This window comes from Pogona vitticeps, chromosome 11 (genome assembly GCF_051106095.1).
Source record: "Pogona vitticeps strain Pit_001003342236 chromosome 11, PviZW2.1, whole genome shotgun sequence".
NCBI lineage: Eukaryota > Metazoa > Chordata > Lepidosauria > Squamata > Agamidae > Pogona > Pogona vitticeps.
Window position 1 is genome coordinate 3047111 of NC_135793.1, and position 22894 is coordinate 3070004.

At 45.2% G+C, this 22894-nt stretch overlaps 1 protein-coding gene across 1 annotated transcript in view; it reads left to right on the forward strand.

The window, feature by feature from the left end:
- TRPC5 (transient receptor potential cation channel subfamily C member 5) overlaps positions 1 to 22894 on the forward strand; it is a 108469-nt gene that overhangs the window by 30568 nt on the left and 55007 nt on the right. Inside the window, exon 2 of the mRNA XM_020784301.3 lies at positions 9211 to 9609. Coding sequence (XP_020639960.3) covers positions 9232 to 9609 — 378 coding nt within the window. The 5' untranslated portion in view covers positions 9211 to 9231. The remainder of the gene's footprint in view (positions 1 to 9210; positions 9610 to 22894) is intronic.

Below are 22894 nucleotides of genomic sequence, written 5' to 3' on the forward strand. Positions count from 1 at the left end.
GGCTGAAATTTGGCTTCCTGTAACTGGAGCCATTATTACCTGTCTAGCACTCTGGGATGATCAAGAGCAGGTCCTGCTCCTCCTCTGTAGGTCAGCCTTTCAAGTATTTGGAAAGTGCTCTCCTATCTCCCCTCAGACTTCATTTCTCAAGGCTAAACATGCCCAGTTCTTTCAGTCTTTCCTTTGGTTCCTAGTCCCCTGATCATCCTCACTGCACTCTTCTGAACTTGTTCCAGTGTGTTTGCATCCTTCTTAAGGTGTACTGTCCAGAACTGGCAGAACTGGTGCCTTTTGTGACTGCCCAACCACCGAGGCTTTCTCCTAGTTGGCACATCTTATTCTGTGGTGGTCTCCCATCAACCTACCAACCAGGTTGAACTGCTTAGCTTCCAAAACCAGATGAGTTCAGGATGGTTCAAAGATAGTAAGCTGGCATATACACCAACCCTCACCTTGCTGGTGCATGTCTGGAATCATGGCCTTCAGAAAGGTGTTACAAATTGTCAGAATGAAGATGGGAAACTGTATAAAAGTTGGGAAGCTGTCCAATGATGACATCATGGTGAGAAATGAATCTAGCCATCTGGAGAAGCTCAGAGGTTTTGGTACCCAAGGAAGCCAGATTGGAACCTATGGTTTAGTTTCCCATTCTGAGATCAAGAATAATCCCCTGCCACGAGAAACACCATTTAAGTAACAATCATCTTGAAAAAAATCCACCATAACCCAGGTGGATGGGTGGCCAGTTGCCAGTGATGGGTGGATTTTTGGCACACTACAGGGAAGATGAATCTCAGAACCCCTCCTGTTTCTGAAACAAAATCTCATTCTTTAAGTGAATTCATAGCATCACTGAGACATCACAGGAGGATCAAAATAATTCAGGTGCTCCCTTAAGGACAGGGAAAAATAACATAAGAGGTAGCCAAAGGACTTAAAGACACACACCCCAGTCCTACCAACTCCTCCCCAAATGCACTGACTGAAGTAGCAAAGGGCTCAACGTGACGTCTGCGAACTGGCAGATGCTACATTTTGATGTCTGCTCCAGCCTGTTTACTTCAGCTTGGCTGCTCACTCAGGGTCCCAGGAGGCAAGAAGGGGAAGGGGAGGGAAGGGAGGGAGCTCCTGTGTATCCGATTCGGATTTTTCTTCGGCGAGGCAGATGGTTGCATCATGTATGAGCAATGTGTCCCTGAATCAAAGCATTTCACCAAGATGTTTCCCTTATGTTACCAAGAAGCATTGGGGCCGATGGGCTTCACCAGCTATCAGTCATCAGCAGGGAGGAGATAAAATAGGGAGCACAACTTGCAGAATTTGATAGAACTGCAGAGCTCATGTGGAAGCTGTTGGAGTTTCACAACCTGACATGGTGCCTGTAATTTGTTTGACTAAGAGAGACTTTTTCTTGGACAGGGTAACCCTCAATCTATCCAGAACTATCCCATAATTCCTTCCTGACTCAGAATTCAAAAAGACCCCCGCCTCTCCGCCGAGATTTCATTTTCCCTCTCTTTAGTCTGTTGGAAGCAGCCGTTCTGTTTTTAGCTCGCTGTTGATTTGTTCACAACTGTAAGTAATGAAAAGTTTCGGTTCTTTCTCTCAGAGTGAGTTATTGAGACATTAGGTAAAGCTAATTGTTCCCTTGACAATTTGTCCAGTCGTGTCCAACTCTAGGGGGTGGTGCTCATCCCCATTTCCAACCCATAGAGCTAGCATTTGTCCGAAGACAATCTTCCATGGCCATGTGGCCAGCGCGACTAGACACGGAACGCCATTACCTTCGCACCGTGGTGGGACAGTTAATGAGAAAGCAGTGGACTCTGGGAACTTGAAGCCATTCTCCCCTGTGAATCTCTGTACTTCTGCTGTGTAACACAAACGTCTGAACATCCAATTCTGTTTGCTGTTCAGGCTGCATCTCAATATTGCTACTGTTATACCTGTGGAAATGGCACTTTATGCATCAGCAGATATTGACAGAATTTTACAGTGCTTCTGACTTCTTAAGATAATTAATGGTGCTCTGCCCTCTTGACACACCATTGTCATGGCTCTCTATAGCGGATATCAATCTGCTGAAATGTGTACTTTCTAGTCCTACAGTCAGCAATGAGAAACATCAAAGATCAATGGCATTAGTATTTCATTGGCACCCGAAAGATAAGTGTTGTTGTTAGCGCCTCCAATAACAACACTTCATCCTATCCATGCAAAGCCCATAAAAGCGAGTAGCCATCCACCACACATTCACACCCAGTCCTCAATGATTCAGTGCAACTATCTAAAAGAAAAAGAAGAATATTCTAGAAGTTGGCCAATGAATAAAGCAATGTAGCCTTTACCAGGTATGTGGGACTATATCAAATCTGGGGAGGCCAATTTGAGCTCTTCCCATTTGATTTTCATTGAGGTTTCGGATGCCACTCTCCTATTTTGGTGCCTTCTTCTTTTGCTGCAATACTAGGTTCATTATTCACTGACTGTCAACTGGCACCAAGTATTAATATATATATTTTTAGATTTCTGCATTTCTAACCCCTGAAATACCAGTTCAAACTAAGTAGCAGAGGCACAAAAGCTGGCTTAGGGATAAGTCAAGGCTTCTTGTGATCTGGAAACACAGAATTATCCCAACTTCTCCTCGTTCGCTCTGTTTTCTCTGAAGCCTGTCCGCATCTCTAGTTCCCATATTTCTTTCATGTGAAACTGTGAGTCTCTACAGTTGGGTTTTCCCAAGTGGACGTTCATAGACATTTCACTGCATTTTCCTGATGTGTGCATTTATTTACCTGTTTTACTTCCTTCACAGTTTTCCCTCCAGTGACTAAACCGTATTCATTCAATTCCTTTCACTGGTGCACATTTTAGCACTTCAAAAGGCACACAGAATTGTGTGCAAACTTTACTCCTCTGAAATGGCTTTTCAGCCATGCAGATGTGTGACTTCTTGAGGAGATGTGTGTATCTTCTTGCCATGAAGCTTAAGAGGTGCAAAAAAATCCAACTTTCGCCAAGCAAGTGCAGTCTAATCAAGTTCCTTTCTGATCTGCTCTATGGAGAATTGGCTGGCCAAGTTAGGTCTCGTGTTTACCAAGTGAAATGAAAAATGTGCCCTATGCCTACAACACTGCTGGGGAAGCTCACTAATGGGAGAGAGCTGTCTTCCAGGACAGCTTCTTCACCCACCCTGCCCCATCGTTTTGCTCCAGGATTCTCAAGGGAAAGCCTCTTTCCCTACTGACCTCTCCACTCTTGAGATTAGAACGAGGGACCCATCTCTGTGTCCTGTCCAGGATGGTAACAAAAGACATGGATTTCTCCATGGCTGCACCAGTACTATGGAATATCTACCACCAGGCAGGCGGCCCCAGCCGGATTGGGATTTTTCCCACCTGATCAGGGCAACTATAATCCAGAAGTTTGTCTGAAACCAAAGTTTAATTTAGGGCTGATATCACTGAGCGGGTAGGAGCACCTGGCTGAAGAACCAGGGGCTACACCTTTAAATCCACAGCATGCCTCCCAAGAGAAGGGCCAGCCAATATTACCTCAACCATGTGTGGATGCACAGCTCAGTAAGTTAAGTGTCTCCCCACACCACCAGATCCTCCCAAGCAATGGTCTTCTGGGTGACCATGCCAAAGGAGGACAGGGAAACATCAACCAGAGAAGCCAGGCCTTCTCAGCTGTGGTACCTTTGCTCTGGAACTGGCTCCCGGTTGCATCTGGACCCTTCCTGGCAAACTTCAAGAGGCAGCTGAAGACCATCCTCCTCAGAGAGGATTTTGATGGTATCCTTGTATGAATTCCATCTTATGCCCTGCCAATACATTATGAACCTGGGGTGCCATCCAGGTTTGAATTTTACGGACTGATTTTATCTTTATAATTTTCATTGGAGTTTTTTTGCTGTTGTTTATTTGGTTTTTGACTGTTGACTGCCAGGAATAGTGCATTATACTAATGGGGCAGTGAAGGAAGGAAGGAAGGAAGGAAGGAAGGAAGGAAGGAAGGAAGGAAGGAAGGAATGAAGGAAGGAAGGAAGGAAGGAAGGAGGGAGGGAGGGAGGGAGGGAGGGAAGGAAGGAAGGAAGGAAGGAGGGAGGGAGGGAGGGAGGGAGGGAGGGAGGGAGGGAGGGAGGGAAGGGAGGGAGGGAGGGAGGGAGGGAAGGAAGGAAGGAGGGAGGGAGGGAGGGAGGGAGGGAGGGAGGGAGGGAGGGAGGGAAGGAAGGAAGGAAGGAAGGAAGGAGGGAGGGAGGGAGGGAGGGAGGGAAGGGAGGGAGGGAGGGAGGGAGGGAAGGAAGGAAGGAAGGAAGGAAGGAAGGAAGATAGAGAGAGGGGGTAGGTAGGTAGGTAGGTAGGTAGGTAGGTAGGTAGGTAGGTAGGTAGGTAGGTAGGTAGGTAGGTAGGTAGGTAGGGTGGGTGGGTGGGTGGGTGGGTGGGTGGATGGAGAGAGAGAGAGAGAGAGAGAGAGAGAGAGAGAGAGAGAGAGAGAGAGAGAGAGAGAATCTGGCTGCAGAACCAGATGCTCGGAGTTCAATTCGCACTGTGCCTCCCAGGAGAAAAGCCAGCCTGTGTGGCCTTGGGCAAGCTGCACAGCCCCAAAATGCCCCCAGAGGAAGGAAATGGAAAGCCACTTTTGAGTCCTCTCTAACTAGAAAACCCTGAAAAGAGTCGCCATAAGTCAGAATTGACTCGATGGCACACAACTATTATCATTATGCGCTGGTTTAAGTGTCCTGCCACGGGTGTCATCTCGGTCAAGCTACACAGCCCCAGGAGACCGCCAGCAGGAGAGGGCTTCTGAGTTCTTTATATCCAAGAAACTCTGGGATGGTCACCAGAAGTCAGAATCGACTTGACAGCACATAGTCATAATAATATTTTAGTTGTGGTGTGAACTCGCTGTGAGCTGATATTCTGGAAGACGTTGCCTTGGATTAATGGTGTTAACATGGAGATGTGAGCTGAAGTGAATATATTTCAAACAGCTTAGAAATACAAAACGTATAATGTGTAGATGAGGCACAGTTAAATTCAGTCGTTGAGTATGCAAAAGAGAAACAGCAAGACAATCTTAAAATACGGATGCTTACGGAGATTTTGTGGCTGTCGTAAAACGCAGAGCGAGGCCTCCCTGAATTTTGTAGTTGTTGATACTTCGAGCACATTTTAGATCCTGGTGTGGCTGTAAGTGTGAATGCGAGATTATGAGGTTTTTTTACCCCTTTCTTTCTGTGAGTCTGTATCTAAATATTTTAGGGCAAGGAAGGAAGAATTCCATTTTTAATTTGCACCAGTCAAGCGAAATCTTTGGCCGTCTGTTCCCCCCAAATGTATCAGGTCACGATTCCTAATTCATGTGGAGAACACCAGGTCTAAAAAGGTTAATCAGTTAGTCTTTCTGTCATGTTGATGAACTGGATACAAAGAAGAGCAGCATCTTTCACCCTCATCTAATCTTCTGGCAAGTGCTTTGATACTGGCGTACCGCACGATTATGTTAGCAGGCATAATGAAATTAAGACGTCAGTAAACAACCTCTCCTCATCCAGTCTTGAGCAGCTGCTTCTGACCTGATGCCCAAAAGTCAACTAGCAGCTTTCTTAATTTCCTTAATGTGCAAACAAGCCAGCAATAGAATGGTTTGGGCATGGCCTGAAAGACCCGCTGCCTGCTAGCAACAACTTCTTTTCTGAGTGGAACGGCGGGTGTTGGCAGTTTTGTGAAGATGAATGAGTATTTCGCGGTGAATTTATCAGTGGGCAAAGCAAGCTCAGTCTGATTCAATGGGGCTGAAACATCACATTCAGCAAGATTGAACAGAAGGCTGTGGCTTCCTTTATTGAATCAATCCTTTTCCTATCTTGCCTTCCTCTTTTCCTGCCGCCTTCAACTTTTCCCTGCATCTCTGTCTCCTCCGGTGCAGAAAAAAAGCAAACAACCAAAAAATATTATTAAATGCTTTGTTCTGACAAGTCTCTCCATACTTAGCTCAGATTCCCTTCAAAAGCAATTCTCCATTTTGAATATTCCCAATGTCAACATCGCAACAGACCTTCAGCGTCCACAAAAAATGCAGGCTGCACAGTATGAGTAGGAATATTATTACTAGGAGTAACATTAGTACCAGGGTTAAATTGGTCTGAGGCCATTCACAGACTGTGCAGATGACACATCTACCCAAAATTCCAGGGGACAATTCTTTGTTTGATCATGAGCTGCCTATGGATTCACCCCTGATTGACCAAATTTGGAGAACTCAAAACCCTACTAGTAATAGTGAGGAGGAAAAGAAAACCCACTCACGGAAGGGTATTAAAGGTATTATCTCAGCCTACAGTCGACCCTTGCCATGCCTGTCAAACACCGGTAGTTGTAAGCTGTTGAAGCCAAGAGAAAGCATCCCTGTTTTTCTCCACAATGCCATAAAATACCCCCTATCCGCTAGAGTTATATTGGCTGGTTGCCTTGGAAACTAGCAAGGGCCTAACACAGTTCAGCTGAAATATTAACCCTGCCTGACTTTCTGCATATCACCGCTGAGTGAAATCAGTTTAAATCCCAGCCCTTTGACTTCACAGGGTTGTGGATTGGCCTGGAGGTTTTCAGCTGGTCCTCAAGGTTTAAGGGTTTGATCTAAATCCCCTTTGAAGTTTATGAAGTGACTAAATCATCGCCATCTGATTTTGCGGTCAAGGCCTGAAGAAGAGCCACCACACAGTCACAAAGATGTGAGGGGATGGGGGGAAACAGAGGTAGGCTTCTGGTAGAGTAACTGCTGAGAGACAGAAATGAACCCAACTCTATTCTAATATCAGGACCCTGGACAGCGACATATCCGTTTCTTGCCAAAAAGCAAGACAATTTTGGAAATGTATTCTCAAAGGCTTTCACGGCCGGGATCCGATTTTGGAAATGGTTCTCCTCGATGTGATTGACTGTGAGGCCAAAGTCCTCGGGGAAACCTGAAGCAACTTGAGGGGAACTTGGAGCGATTTTGTGACCAAGGTATCTTTCAGCATGTTGCATTTGAATGCAATATTGGAAAATGAAGTAATTGTCACCTTCTTTAAAAACGGATAGAAGAAGAAGTAGCATGGGATGGTTTTTTTGTGTCTACTCTGTCCTTTGTTGCTTGCAGTATGTGTGTGCTTCACTTCACAAAGGTTTTCAGCAGAAGTTCTCAGAAATGCCAGGAGTGTCTGGCTTAAGGGCATTTGAAAAGAAAGCTTCCAAGCAAGAGCTACGATGGATTAGACTATACTCTGTCTAGTTCTGTATTCTGTTCACAGCATGCCTCGGCTATGATGAAGCATTTAATCTCTGTTCTACTAGGTGGTTGCAGAGTTTAGGCTTCTAGATCATAGGAAGTTTCCATTAGGATTTCAATTTCAACACAGCACACAATGGCACAATACAACCCAGATAAATGTATTCAGTTCCTGTTTTGCACTGTCTGTTTTGCATTGTGGCCCATCCGTGGCTCAGAGCCTCATATCTCTAATTGTCCTAAGGAAGCGGAAAGATTATAGAGGATACCAACCCCCACCACTTTAAGAAGTATGGAGAGTCCAGCCCAATCAGCATGTTCTTTGTTGACTGCAATTTGCTGCCGTGAGTGACATTATTTCACTTTACCCCAGAATAAAACTCTAATAAGATTTCAGTCTGCATGGTTGACACGTTTAAGAAACTCAAAACATTTTCGCATATTCCTTTGTCCCCAGATTAGACTCGTCCCTGTTATTTCTGCCTTTGTTTTAGCATATCTTGAGTGTGATGTATTCCCCGAGCCTAATGAGATGGTAGAAACTGCTGGGAAAAGTGGAAGGCAGCAGGAGAAGAGGAAGAGCTAATGTGAGATGGACTGAGTCAATAATGGAAGCCATAACCTTGAGTTTGCAAGAGCTCAGCAGGGCCCTTGAGGCCAGGACATTTTGGAGGTTGCTTGTTCATAAGGTTGCCGTGGGCTGGCACAGAGCAGTAAGGGGAAACCACTGAATGATAGCAAGAGTTGGCACCTGAACACTGCATTGCAGGAGAAAAACACACACACACACACACACACACACACACACACACACACACACACACACACACACACACACACCAGGAAAAAAAAGGTTCTCATCAACCAGCTCCATCCAGTACTCATTTTTCTGCTTGCAGGAGGTCTCTCTTTGTTCTCGGAGGGATACGTTCCTAGAATAGCCATCTGATGTTGTCTGATTGTCTAGAATTTAGAGAAAATAACCCTGACATTGATGAACCTCTTTCAGAAGTCCCTCGTTGCCCTGCATCCCTCCCCACATCCAGGATGACAAGTTCTATCTTCCCTTCTGGTTGCAGACCTTCTATTCCAGTGGGAGAATCTCATGGAGGCTAAGAACTGTAATTCAATTTGCAGCTTCTGCTCCAGAGGGGTGTTTTATTTCGGTGGAAGATAGCACCCAGCGACCACGGCGCGCCGGTGCACCATTTCCTATGCTGGAGCTCTCCTCGAGTGTTATTTATAATCCCGAGAAAAGGGAGAAGGTTACACTAAAAATAATTAAATGTGTCAGAATGTAAATAAAACTCTCGCAAGGTCACACCGAGCACACTGGGAGAAAGTCAGGTTCTGTTCTTCCAGGGAAAAAGAAATAGAAGAATTGTTTGTTCTTCAGAAGGGGGCTGGCTAGATATTGCAACTTGGACTATGGGAACACTTCAATAGCCATCTGATGATGGCAGCCGAACATCTGCCCCCCAGCTGCTGGAGAGTCCTAAAATGCTGTCAAAACAACCCATGCATAATGGTCAAAGGCTCATTTTGGGAGTTCTAGTACATTACGACCCCCTTATTGACGGGATCAATATCCACTGATTCACTTCTTCATGCTAACAATATTTGTTAGTGAAGAGTACATAGCATGGTCTCTTTTACCCTCTCGTGGCCAATTTAGGTAATGCATGGGGGAAATCTCTTTTTCTTTTAATATTTTTAAATATTTTAATATTATCAACAGTTTTAAGTATCTGCAAGGGGGCGGCTTGGTATCAATTTCCAGTGGATATAGGGGTTCTATTCTATTTTCTGGGAGTTGCAGTATTTCCCTCTGCTCTGTGCCTGTGTCAATTTCCTGCACAAGATCTCACCCAAGTGCAGAATTTCGAATCGGCCCCCAATCTGCTTTTTCTTTTTCTTTCCTTTCCCCAACAGGCCACCCAGTCGCTATGAAACATGGCTCAGCTCTACTACAAGAAAGTGAACTATTCGCCCTACCGAGACCGGATCCCCTTGCAAATTGTACGGGCGGAAGCCGAGCTGTCGTTGGAGGAGAAGGCCTACCTCAGCGCTGTGGAGAAGGGGGACTACGCCAGCGTGAAGCATTCCTTAGAGGAGGCAGAAATTTACTACAACATCAATATTAACTGCATGGACCCTCTTGGGCGCAGCGCCCTTCTGATAGCCATAGAGAACGAAAACGTGGAGATTATGGAGTTGTTGCTGAGCCACAACGTTTACGTGGGGGACGCCCTCTTGTACGCGATACGGAAAGAAGTCGTCGGAGCTGTGGAACTGCTTCTGAATTACAGGAAGCCAAGCGGGGAGAAGCAGGTAATGTCAGCATCGGGAACGGATGCTCAGAACGTGGAATGAATGAAATGCAAGTCAGGTTCTTACCTGTAACGAGTTACCTCTGGAGCAAGAAGGGTGCAACCCAGAGGCGTTTCAAAAGTAATGTAACAAGTAGTTAAAAATGGTGTGACTTTCCCGCCATTCACAGGGTAGTTCTGTAGAACATAACATGATGTAGCCCCCTGCATACCATGGCACCATATGGCGCTGAGCTGATGATAATAGCGTGCATGCTGGGGCAATCATAGTGTCCAACAAGGGGCTTGTCTACCTAAAAAAAAAAAAAAAAAAAAAAAAGATAGAATAGATTTCTGGGAGACCTGGAGGCCAGTCAGAATTTTCTCCAATGCAGGTAAACTGTGCCTCTGAAAGATGGAGTGTCAGTTTATTCAAGTCTATAATGAAGGTAGACTGGGCCTCTGAAAGAACAAGACCTGGTCTATGGCCTCTGTATTGGAGTAGACCAACCCTTCAGGGGATTTTACTGCTGCTAGACAACCCACTACTGTAATCCTAACTCAGTGGTGGTAACACAAACTGGAGGGGTTAGGATCAGGCAACCGTCCCTTCTGCCTGCAGAAGAGTCTTTCTTCTGGTGGATCTCATTGATCTGCTAATAGATAGATCACATGGCACAACTGCTCTGTTGGGTAAGATCCATTGGCAGAAAAGCTTGAAAAGAGGAAGAAGAGATGAGGGAAGAGAAGAGAAGAGTTTCTCCAGATCCTAGCCTCCTCTGACTAAAGCACCAATTTCCCACCTTCGGTCCCCAGATATTCTTGGACTACAACTCCCAGAAATCCTGGCCAGCAAAAGGTAGTGATGAAAACTGCTGGGAGTTTTAATCCAAAGAATATTTGGGGACTCAAGGTTGCGAACCACCAGACTAGGGGCACAAACCCCCGAACCAGCACAAAATCAAGCCAGGGTGAGAACAGTCTTGGTTCTTTTTAACTTCTCCGAGCTGGGATGGGTCTGGATTTAGCACTGCTTCAGCACAGCTTTAGGGAACCACATTTTGGTTCAGCTGGCCGGTGGCTGTTTTGGCTAGCTGGGATTGCGCTGCCAGCCTCAAAAGTGGAAAACGATTTCATTTCTGAGATACTGGCGCTCTGATCCCTAGAGGCGGCAACGCGGCCGACCATCACAATAATATGTATTTGCTCAGCACAACCAGTGTAATCCTCTTAGTGCGTCTGGACGGTAAGGTTAAGAAAGGTCATGCTTTCACCTGAATTGTAGGAAGAGAGAGAGAGAGAGAGAGAGAGAGAGAGAGAGAGAGAGAGAGACAGGAAGGCAAAACACCTTTCATCTTTTGTATTTCTGAGGCCAGGGTGAATTTCAAGGAAAGACATGGAAAACACAAGTGTTCCCGCTGTCTCCTTTCACTGGGGATTGAATCCTGCCCCCCCCCAGAAGGATACAGCTCCTGGAATGCAGCGTCAATATATGTAGCAAGAGTTCTGAACTGGAGAAGTGGAGAAGGAACTGGTGGACCGAATAGATTCTCCGGTCTTGCGCTTTACATAACTTTAGTAGATGGCCTCCTTATTGCTTCTGTTATTCCTGCTTTCTCATCCATTCTCTGAGCTTCTGCTCTGGCTTTTGGACTTTTCTCTTCCTTCTTAGAGATAGAACAGTTAATCGCTGTTAGCAGACCTTGCATCAATGGGAACTCCCAGAAGCCTTCACTGCTAGCTGTGCTGGCCAGGTTTTCTGGGAGTGTTAGCCCAAGGACATCAAGGGCCCCGAGGTTGGGAACCAATGCTCTAGGGGATTCTACTACCAAATTGAGTTATTCTTCCCACTACCTCCATTCTGTATTATCCTCAAATGGAGTCCCTACTTAATAAACAATACATTTTCCATTTTCTTCCTATTACTAATCTCCACATCAATGGCATATGGGAGTCATGGGTCATGGGGTCAAAGACCCTGGTCTTTCTGAGTAGAAGAAACCATAGTATCATCTGTCACCACTAGCAGGGATCCTATAATCCTCATTCCTGGTAGGGTTTGTTTTTGTTTTTGTTTTTTTGAGAAAGAGATACTCCCTATAAAGCCAAATCAACAGAGAGACTACCATCCCCTAATGCCTTGCAGCTCCCATGGAGCTTAGAAAGTGCCACCCACATCCTTATTGGCTGTTGCTTCCGAGAGAACCTCAGCAAGGAACAGGTGTGTATCCTGAACTTCTTCTGAAAATGTAGGTCTTTTGGCTAAGGCTACCAGGTGAACTTTGGTGGTCATAGAGAGAAAAATTCCAAAAACAAAACAAAACAAAACAAAAACCCTTCATACCTAGTCACTTCCAATGGAAGAGGATTCTCAGCCCTAGTTGCAGGACTGGCCCCATGGCAAATACAACACTATCCTCCAAGAAAGAGGGAGGAACAGAGAGCTCCAGGGGGAAAAGGACCCTTGAGCATCTGTCCCACTCTGCCAAACAGCAGAGCCAGCCCTGCCAGTACTGCCAGCAAGGGCTTAGTGATGCCTGTGGATCATTTCCCCAAGGCTCACCTTTTGTCACGGTATTGAGGGAAGTGTGTTCACTGATGCATCAAAGAACGGAGGGGTTAACATGATTTAATGCAGAACAGATTGTTTTACCCACTAAGAGTGTCAAGCGGTGTGCAACGCTTTGATAACAACATTTGGCAACCCAACAGAAACAATGGAAATATGTGCCAGTTTGTTCTAACACTCCTGTAGGAGCCCAGGTTGCATGGTGGGGCTATGCCTGCCCGTCTGCTTCTGTCTTCTGAATGCCAGCAAGGTCCAAGCCAGTGGCGTGAACCTTCAGGCCAAGCAGGCAAGCCATTCTCATTCTTCCATGCGAGATGTTCCCACCATGACCAACAATGAGGGGTGATCAGAGTTGGATCTAAAGAAGTGGTTCCCAGCCTTGGAAGTCCCCAGATGTCCTTGGACTACAACTCCCAGAAATCCTGACCAGCACAGCTCATGGGGAAGGCTTCCAGGAGCTGTAGTCCAAGAATGTCTGAAGACCCAAGATTGGGAACCACTGATGTAGAGTCTTACAGAAGCAACCTCTAGGCCACTGGTCTTAAAAATGGGTCCTGAGATGTCCTTGGACTCCAACTCCCAGAAATCCTGGCCAGCACAGCCAGTGGTGAAGGCTTCTGGGAGTTTTAGTCCAAGAACATCTGGAGATGCAAAATTGGCAACCATTGATCCAGAGGACCACCCTTCTCCATCTTTTGCCCCAGACTATGATGACATTTTGGGCCGTGCAGCACCGCTGAATGAAAGTTGTGCTTGAACAGCTTCAGAGCAAAGAAATAGATTCTGTTTGGTTTTAGTCAGCTCCTGGGGATGTAATGATGCTGAATCTTCCAGCCATGGTGTCAGAAAATCCACAGCTAGGAACTTTTGGATCTCAGGTGACATCCCATGTCGTAAGCCATAACATGAGGCCATTCCTTAGGTTGCACTGATGTAAAAATATCTCAGTCCCCCAACTATCTTTTCTCTGTATCCACATATATCCCAAAAACTCATTTTACATAGCGCCTAAAATAGACTGTAGTTCACGGATAGTTATGGCATAATAACTCTTTTACTCTTGATGTAATTGACTATTATTGATGGCGTGGAAGCTGATATCTGAATTTTAGGACTCCTGGATAATATTCTGTCATTTTAGTTATGAATTGCAAAGAATGACTTTGAAAGAGCAGGAGCATCTGGAATAGAAAAATCCCTTTGACCCTTTTAGTCTGCATGAGAAGTCTATGTGTGCCTGGGACCATCCAATTTCATAATTGGCTTGGAGATGCAGAAGTGTTACAGCTGTGTTTGATCCTCCCCGGACTCTGGCTGGCAATATGCTGATTCCTTCTGAGAAATTTCCTTGCACCGCTTGGTCCATGAAAGATAATTCGCTCACACAAGTGATTTGCAATTACGGTGATGATTCATTAGACAGTAACTATAACAACCCTTTTGCTGGAGTTAGGGGTGCCTGACAGGGGAACAGAGAGGAGATGATGTTTACATTGAAAAATTCAGCGTTCCACGAGTGCTCGTAAAGTCCTTGGCAGGGGGTGGGGGGACAGTGATCAGGGGGGAAAAAATCAGCAGAGCTCAGAAATACATATACACTTCTGTCTATTTGGTTGACTTCCAGGAGAAGGTCTAGGACTGAAGGAAGATAGTGATCCTTCTCCGAGGGTCTGGATTTCAAAACAACAAGTGTCAACAGAGCCCATGGGGTCACCATGTTCCAATTAGAGACAGAGGAGACCTCAGTCTGCAGTGGTGGTTTTCTTAATTTCTTCCAGGGAGGGTTGGGTTTTTGACCTGGAATGGCCTCTGACCCTCCATATCCTCAAGCCCCACCCCCTGCAGGAAAACAGTTATATATTTAAAAAACAGCAACAACAAAGTTCCTTTCAAGGGGCATTTTAAGGCGTTTGGGGGGCATTGTGACTGAAAGTTTTCTATATTTATGCCATTCCCTTATCATTCCTAAGCAGAGTTTGGAAATAAGATGTTAAAGTAAAGGCACTAATCCTGAAATCATGGCTTCTGCATTAAATTGAGAGGAATGCATCGAGACTTGAGAAAACAGTATTTTGAAACTTTGTTCTTTAAAGGCATCAGCTGGCTTGTCCTCCCATTTAATCGGAAAGCATCAATTTAAACATTAATGTGCTAAATCAGTCTCTGGTTGTAAATGGCTGGGAAAATACTGTGGGACTTCACATTTTGTGAGGTTTTTGGAAGGCTTTTCATGGTGGAATTTCAGTCTTGGCCAATTGTAGGAGAGCATTTGTCCTAATTTGCTTGATGTGTTGTTTGTGGGAGGAAAGCTGCCTGGATATCTCAGTGCGTTGAGTGCTTAGATGTGGAGCTAGAGTTTAGGGGTTTGATTCCCCACTGTGCCTCCCAGGAAGAAAGCCAGCCTATGTAGCCTTGGGCAGAGGACTTGCAGAAGAAAGGAAAGGTAAACTGCCTCAGAGTAATCTATACCTAGGAAAGGGTCACTATAAGTCAGAATTGACTTGACAGCATGCAGTTATTGTTAGTGATGTTCTTTTTGTTATGTGCCATCATGTCAGCCCCAATTTATGGCAACCTCATGAGGAGGAGAAAATAAAGAGAAAGTGGTAGCCTTTGGCTAGATAGGCAGTATATAAGTAGAGTAGACTTTGGCTAGATGAGAGGTATATAAATATAATAAATCTAACAAATAAGTAAGTAAATAGATAAATGAATAAAACAGAATACTGAAAATCTACTCAAAAGAGAGAAAAGGATGATAGACTCCTATGAAGGTAAATCCTATGACAAAGAGCTCACAGTTCTAGAAACTGAACTGAAAGCTGCTCGGAAAGTACTAGGAAGAAATAAATCACCAGGGGTAGATGGGGTACTGATGGAACTATTTCAAGCCAAAGGGACTGAATCTGCTAAAATCCTAGCAAGAATATGTCAACAAACATGGGGGGGAAAAGCAATGGCATACAGCCTAGAAATGCTCAATGTACATGACAAAGTAGCACATACATGAGATGTCACTCTTCCATACAGAGCAGCAGTAACAATCATGGAAACCTGGCCATTCCAATGTGATAAGTAACACAACAGTTCCATTGAGAAATAATGCTCAGTGGGCTGCCATAAGTCAGAATGGACTCGATGGCATATGTTTATTATTATATTAATTCCAACATCTGCATCCTGACCCCCAGGCTCCTTCTTGCATCCCATCACGTCATAAGAGGACATTGTCCCAGAAATGAGAGGGAAGAGTCTAATCCATTTCTGACAGGATGTGCTCCTCATGCAACACCCCAATTTTTAAAATAAATAAATAAATACCAACAAAACCATAATCGCACCCACCCAAAGGAGAGAAAGCTCATGAGATCTTAGGTTCAAGAAAGAAAGAAGCCAACATTTACATCACCACACAACGCTAAGGACAGAGGAGGGGTTGAGGGACCGATGAAATAACACTGGTGGTGAACAAGCTTGAGAAAGAACAGAGGGATTTCCCAGGGTCTCTGCCGCAACCATGGGGAGATCGTCCAGATGAAAGAAAGCTGCCTATCATGTGTGTGTGTGTGTGTGTGTGTGTGTGTGTGTGTGTGTGTGTGTGTGTGTGTGTGTGTATTTTCATTTGCCTTCTAAGTGAGGAGAAAGCCACTTCCAACAGCTGTGCCAACGTCTACACTTTTCATTATATTTTTTTATCGATGCAGTAATCGCTCATGATTACAGCTGGTGATAGGCCTCTGTCAGCCCTGGAAATGGATTTCATCCAATTAAGCCACCAGGAGGTGTGTGTGTGTGTGGGGGGGGAATAATCAAAGACCACTTTGTTTAATCATTGCGGAGGCAGCCCGGAAGCATGACTTACGAAACCTGAGAGCAGCGAGACTCTGGGGTGAAGGCTACCTGTGTGCAGACTCTGCCAGAGAGGGATGGAGGTCTACCAGCAGGGCCGGCCCTACCGCTAGGCAGACTGAGGCCATTGCCTCATGAAGCAGATACTGGCGCCAGCGGCGGTGGCCATTTCCCTTACCTGCCCCACAGGTTACCTTGGTGGCTATTTCACTGCCTCTGAGGAGAATCTTATACCATTGCCACGGGGAAAGTAAAGTTCAAACGTCACTCCGGCTGCCTCTCACCCCCTCTTAGGTCTTGGAGTTCTCCCCTTCCCCTTCATCAGAGCTCAAATCACATTAAACACACACACACACACACACACACACACACACACACACACACACACACACACACACACACACACACACACACACACACACACACACACACACACACACACCAGGCAACTCTAAACCCTACTGACTTCAGGCTGAAAGTATTTTGTGAAGAATTCAGGTGGAGGATGATGTCGGGAACACTACAGAGTGGGAACTATTTTCCACATCCCTGAGTTTATACTTAGTGTGTAATGTGTCCCCCCCGCCCCCGCAATCTCTCTCTCTCTCTCTCTCTCTCTCTCTGGCTTACAAATAAAATCTCCTGGAAAGCCATTCAACAGCCTTCTCTATTATGGAGGCTTCCCAAATTTTGTAGATTACAAATATCAGAAATTTAGACTCAAATGCCTAGAGCTGACGGAGGTTGTAATGCACAACATCTGGAGAATGTTAGGCTTTGTCCTTCCGCACCAAACAACAACAGATGGTAAAAGCCCATTAAAAGTGACTGGCCGCTAGAAGGTGAGCATCAGCCTCTTTTGCTCAGCCTGATTGATAAGAAATGCATAACAACGAAGACTGTATTCCTGGGTGGGAAACCTTTTAAAAGGAGGAAATGCAGATTTCCACAAAACTGTCTTAACCTTAATTTTCCCCCCTTGAGATGCAATATACTCCTTGTTGGGGGATTTACTACCAATCCTGGTTTCTGCTCCTATCCATTGTTAGGTAAAATATAGTAATCAACCTTGTGCTGTTAAGTCAATTCTAACTTATGGTGGACCTTTTCAGGGTTTTTCTAGGTAGAGAATACTCAGTAGCGCATTACCCTTCCCTTCCTCAAGGGTAGTGGTCCCCAACCTTGGGCCTCCAGATGTTCTTGGACTACAACTCCCAGAAGCCTTCACCACCACCTCTGCTGGCCAGGATTTCTGGGAGTTGAAGTCCAAGAACATCTGGAGGCCAAAGGTTGGGGACCACTGCTCTAGGGGCAACCTTGGGACTGTGCAGCTTGCCCAGGGATACACAGGCTGCCTCTTTCTCCAGGGAAGCCTAGAGAAGAATTGAACTCACAACCCCTGGCTCCACAGCCAGATGCCTGAACTAAAATATACACATGTGAAAATCAATTAAAATGATATATAAAATACAGTGGTGCCTTGCAAGACAATTGCTTCGCATAACGAATTCGCTTTACGATGAGGTTTTCGGAGCGATCTTGCACTTCGTTTAATGATGTTTCCTATGGGCGATTTTGGACCTTGCCTCGCAAGACGGTTAAATTTTAGGTCCCTGTTTTCCCTTTACGATGTTTTTGACAGCTTGGTCTTGCTTCGCTATACGAGTCTTTTAATAGTCTCTGTTTCGTTAGACGGCTGTCTTTGCTTGGGAATCGCGTTTCACTTAACGATGTTTCCTATGGGAATTTTCGCTTTACGATGACAATCTGTTCCCATTGGAACGGATTATCAGGTTTTCAATGCATTTCAATGGGAAAACGCATTTCGCAAGACGATGTTTTTGCTTAACTGCGATTTTCGTGGAACTAATTAACATCATCTTGCGAGGCACCACTGCAAAAGAACTCCTTCGCCAGAGAACAATAATGGAGATAATAAATTTGGGCTGAGGATGATCCATTCAGGTTAACCAACCACCTTCCACGCAATGCTGTGGGAGTGAAAAAAATTTAAATGAATTAGCCTCTGAAAAATTGCTACAGGCAGACGGATTAATCAATCTGTGAAGCCCAGTGGGCTTGGTTATAAAGCAGCCTCACACGAGAGAAAGAGGACACGCTTTGACGGATGATGTTTTGTCAGGAAGACCAAAAAATTGGGAGAACCTGGTTTATGGATGTTTTAGAGGTACTGATTCTGGTGAAACAGCTTGAGATCTGAGGGGTTTATGAGCACAAACTCTCCAGGTCGGGCACTAAGTGCCAGGAAAAAAAAATCACATCTGGCCACAGGGCTGCTTAAATCCGACTGGACCTAGAAGACTGGCATCTTTGATGCATCGCTTATCCTTAGCAGCTGGAATGTTTCTTGGAGGAAAAGTGTGAAATTTCGCTCTTGATCATGATTTTTGGGGGCCACCTTGCTGAATAGGGAGCAGTGATATTGATGTTTGATCTTTGCCAAATGAATTGATGCTCTCTCTCTCTCTCTTGGTATGGTTTGTGCGCTGCCTTTCCTAGCCTTTCTTTGCCACTTCCTTACGAGAGGATCTGTATTCCGTTTTACCGCAAGGCCGGTTCTTTGTAAAGCATCAGCATCTGTCCCGATGCCAAACAAGGGAACAGTTAAGCTCTTCCTTCTGCTTATGATTTCTCATTTTACTGGCAATAATAAACACACTCGGGAAGTTTATTATCGTGATGAATTGCATGCTTTATGGTTAGCCTCCTCTGGTTATTTAAAGGTCTCGGCTATAATTCATTCCTGGCAGACACCCTCAACTTGGCACCTTCCAAAAAGGTTGCACTTCAACTCCCATAATGATGGTCTGTAATGGACTTGCTTGGGTGGGGATGATGGGGGTTGTAGTCCCACATGTCTAGAGGGTTCCAGATTAGGAAAAGCTTGGTTTGTGGAATATATAGAGAGACAGATGGTACTGGGAGTGAGTGGACTATATAAGAAGAGCAGACAACCTTTATTCAACATGAATAAAAGCTGAATACATAAAAGCTCATAAAGATACGGATGTCGTTGGATGTATTTCACTGTTTTGGTTCCTCCCACATTCTTATTTTTAGAGGAATAGGGGTCTCCAAAGGTTTTTTTCTATTCTAAGGATGATGCCTTTTGCCAGGTTATGGACATTCTAACAACAACAACAAAAAAGGAAATGGAAATAAAATTCTACTCTGCGAGCATCCTCTGGCTAAGTCTGGATGCTGATTCGGTGTTTTGGATCTCATGCCGTCATCCAGACCTCTTACGATCTGACCCAGATCTTGGATCTTTTAAGATCTTGAATCTGTGCCATGATTTAGATTTACAGAGTTCTCCCTCATTTTCATAGGGCTATACCTTCTTCTTCTTCTTCTTTTTCTAAATACATCACCATCAAATCTGAGGACATGGTCAACCACAACGAGAGAATCCACAGTTCCACATGGCAGGTAGGCAGCTTCCGAAGGGTTTGTGCCAACAACCTCCAAAGTGTTCTTGTTTGCTTCATTGCTACGAACATCTTTTTCAAGCTGCTGCTCTGTTTTGCCAGGAACGGGCGTTTTTTATATGAGAAGCCAGGGAAATCTCCTGTACACGAGGCAGCCAATGGACAGGACTGGCAGCAGTAAGATTATGTATAGGAACACAATGGCTAAAATCCTGTTGCTTGGTGTAATCAATTGCAGCTAGAGTAGGCCCATTGGACCAGTGGACCTTACGGAGGAGTTGACTCACTGAATTACCACTGATTCAGTGGGTCTACTCTAGTTGTGAATTAAGCAGTAAGATTTCAACCATTAATCATCGTCATCATTGTCTGCTGTCAAACTGATTATGATTTATGGCCACCTTTTCCAGGGTTTTCTAGATAGAGAGAATTGAGAGGCGGCTTAGCATTCCTTTCTTCAGGGGATGTTTGGGACTACACAGCTTTCCCAAGGTGATGGAGACTCACGGGGGACAAGGGGAGTGGTGGAACTAATAAAATCCCTAAATATGTCACTTACCATGGAAGCCCTACTACTACTTCTACTACTAAACATGGTTTTCCCAGGTAGAGAGTACTCAGGAGCAGTTCACCATTCTGTTCTGAAGGAGCCCTGGGGCTCTGCAGCTTGCCCAAGGCTACACAAGCTGGCTCCTCTCTGGGGAGGCACCATGAGGAATTCAATTCCCGACCTCTGGCTCTGCAGCCAAGGACCTATAGCACTAAGCTATCCAGCCAGCAAATAAGTACAGTGGTTCCCTCGCTTAGCGACATTAATCCGTTCCAGGAAAAATGTCGCTAAGGGATTTCGTCGCTATGGGAAATAAAAAAGCCCATAGGAACGCATTAAAACGTGTTTAATGCGTTCCTATGGGCTTGAAAACTGATCTTATGCGAAGATCCTCCATTGCGGCGGCCATTTTGGGTGCCTCTAAAGCGAGGCAACACAGCGGGTGGCCATTTTGTTTACCCGGTGGCCATTTTGGAACCGCTGATCAGCTGGCCGAAAATGGGGGCTTTGCAATGGTCGCTTCCCCGCGATCATCACAAAGTGAAATTCCCCCATAGGAAACATTGGAAAGCGATTACTTTTGCGATTGCAAAAACAGCGTTGCAAAGCGATTTCGTCACTCAACGGAGCGATCGGTAAGCGAGGCACCACTGTATAATGTGCCATCAAGTCAATCCTGACTTACAGTGACCCTTTTCAGGGTTTTCCAGGTAGAGAATACTCAGAAATGGTGGTTTATCATTCCCTTCTTCTGGGCGTGCCCTGGGACGGTGAAGCTGGCCCAAGGCTACACAGGCTGGCTCTTCTCTCTGGAGATGCACAGTGGGGAAATTGAACTCCCAGCCTCTGGCTAAACCACTGAGCTTTCCGGCCACCCGAAAGCCTTACCAGGATTGCAATAAGTTAGTTCAGGCTTGGCGTAGAACACACACAGGACCATCCATAGCTCCTAGTCAAGATGGCTATAGATCATCTCCTGGAGCAGAAGATACATGCTGGGGAACCTGAAATGGGCTTTTCCTTCTGTTGGGCTTCCCCATGGCAATTAATTAGCCTCTGGGCTGCCCTAATGTTGGGCAAGAGAGTCCTTCTGTCTCAGTCAGCACGATTCGTACTCTCTTATATTGTTACAGATGGTGAGCCTTTTCTCTTAATTATTTCATAGGGGTGTGACAATGGGCTACAGCGTGTGTAGAGTGTTGATGGTGTTCAGTTCCCATATTAATCTGCCAGAGTCATGCTGCTGTTTTCTGGTGGCTTTGCCAATATATTCTGGTATTGAGGATAGGGGAGTAAATCACCTTGTTCATTCTTCCGTTCTGCTCCGATGAACATGTAATAACTTCTCATTTAAAAAGCACTAAGCAGTATATATGCTTTGCCATTTATTTATATTTTTTACCCCCTGCTCACTCGTTGTATCCTAAGAGTAATTTAAATGCTGGAAATCAACATTTCTATTGCAAGAATGACTAAGAACCAAGAGAGCCTTTAAAAAAAAACCAACCCTTGGAAATTAATCGCTCTAAAGAGCTTATCCACTCAAATTCTCTTAATACCTTGTATGGCTATATTTTACACAATGTACATTTTTACAGATAAGCTGCTTTTCAATCCAAAAACATGCTCCGTAAAGCAATTCTATGGGTGGTAGTTGTAATCATTAGCATGTATACAATTGGGGCAGAAGTTCTGTTCAGCTTTCTTCGGGGGAAATTATTCTAATTGAGTGTGGGGAATGCATTTTCAGCCTCTGAAAGCTGCTTCCACTTAAATGGCCGGCGTGTTCCCCTCAGTCAGGGGCTGATCTGTACATCTGGTACCAAGCAAAGGGTTTGGGAAGTTTCACTCGTTCCTCTTCACCACAAGATGGCAAAGAGGTGAGGGTGAAATTGAACCTGACGTGGGTGAATATAAAGGTTCTAGTCCTTCCTCTCTGTTCTCCCTTATGTGACAAGGCAACCGTTTATCTAGAGATATATCCTTGCTCAACTCATTCTCAGGTGTGATTGTCTTAGCAAAAAGTAGGAGTGACATCTAGGGATGAGATTTCCATATTTCTTGGACTATCAACCTCTTAAGTCCTGATTCTGAGAAATCTGTCTGACCTACACATGCCTTGTTGTTGTTGTTGTTTAGTTGTGTCCGACGCTTTGTGACCCCATGGGCCAGAGCACGCCAGGCCCTCCTGTCTTCCACTGCCTCCCAGAGTTGGGTCAAATTCATCTTGGTCGCTTCAATGACCCTGTCCATCCATCTCATCCTCTGTTGTCCCCTTCTCCTCTTGCCCTCACACTTTCCTAACATCAAGGTCTTTTCCAAAGAGTCTTTTCTTCTCATGAGATGGCCAAAGTCTTGGAGCCTCAGCTTCAGGATCTGTCCTTCTAGTGAGCACTCAGGGTTGATTTCCTTCAAAATGGACAGGTTTGTTCTCTTTGCAGTCCAGGGGACTCTCAAGAGCCTCCTCCAGCACCACAATTCGAAAGCATCAAACACACGCTTTACAGCCACCCAAATGTGGCTCACCTGGGAGAAAACGCCCAAACTGGAAGATGGTGGCTGAGCTAGATTTAGCTCAGCCTAGCTTCCTGTTCAGAAAGAAAGCTCCCAGCAAGCACTGGGGCAGGAACGGGAAACTTAGAGGAAGCTAGGCCTACCTCAGCCTCAGTGCCTGCCAATTTAGGCTTTTTCTCACAGCAGAGTCCTACTTAGATGTTTGTAAGCCAGGCAAAACTCTTAGAATGAGGAAATATGAAAATCCCATTCTCGCTTATATGTTTGGACAGCTTACGGAGTCCCAGTGTGCTCCTTGGAAGCACAGATGAAGCAAAGGGGTCATGTTGAGTTCTGGGGCCACTGTTACTCGCCTTTTCAGTCCAGACCAATTCCA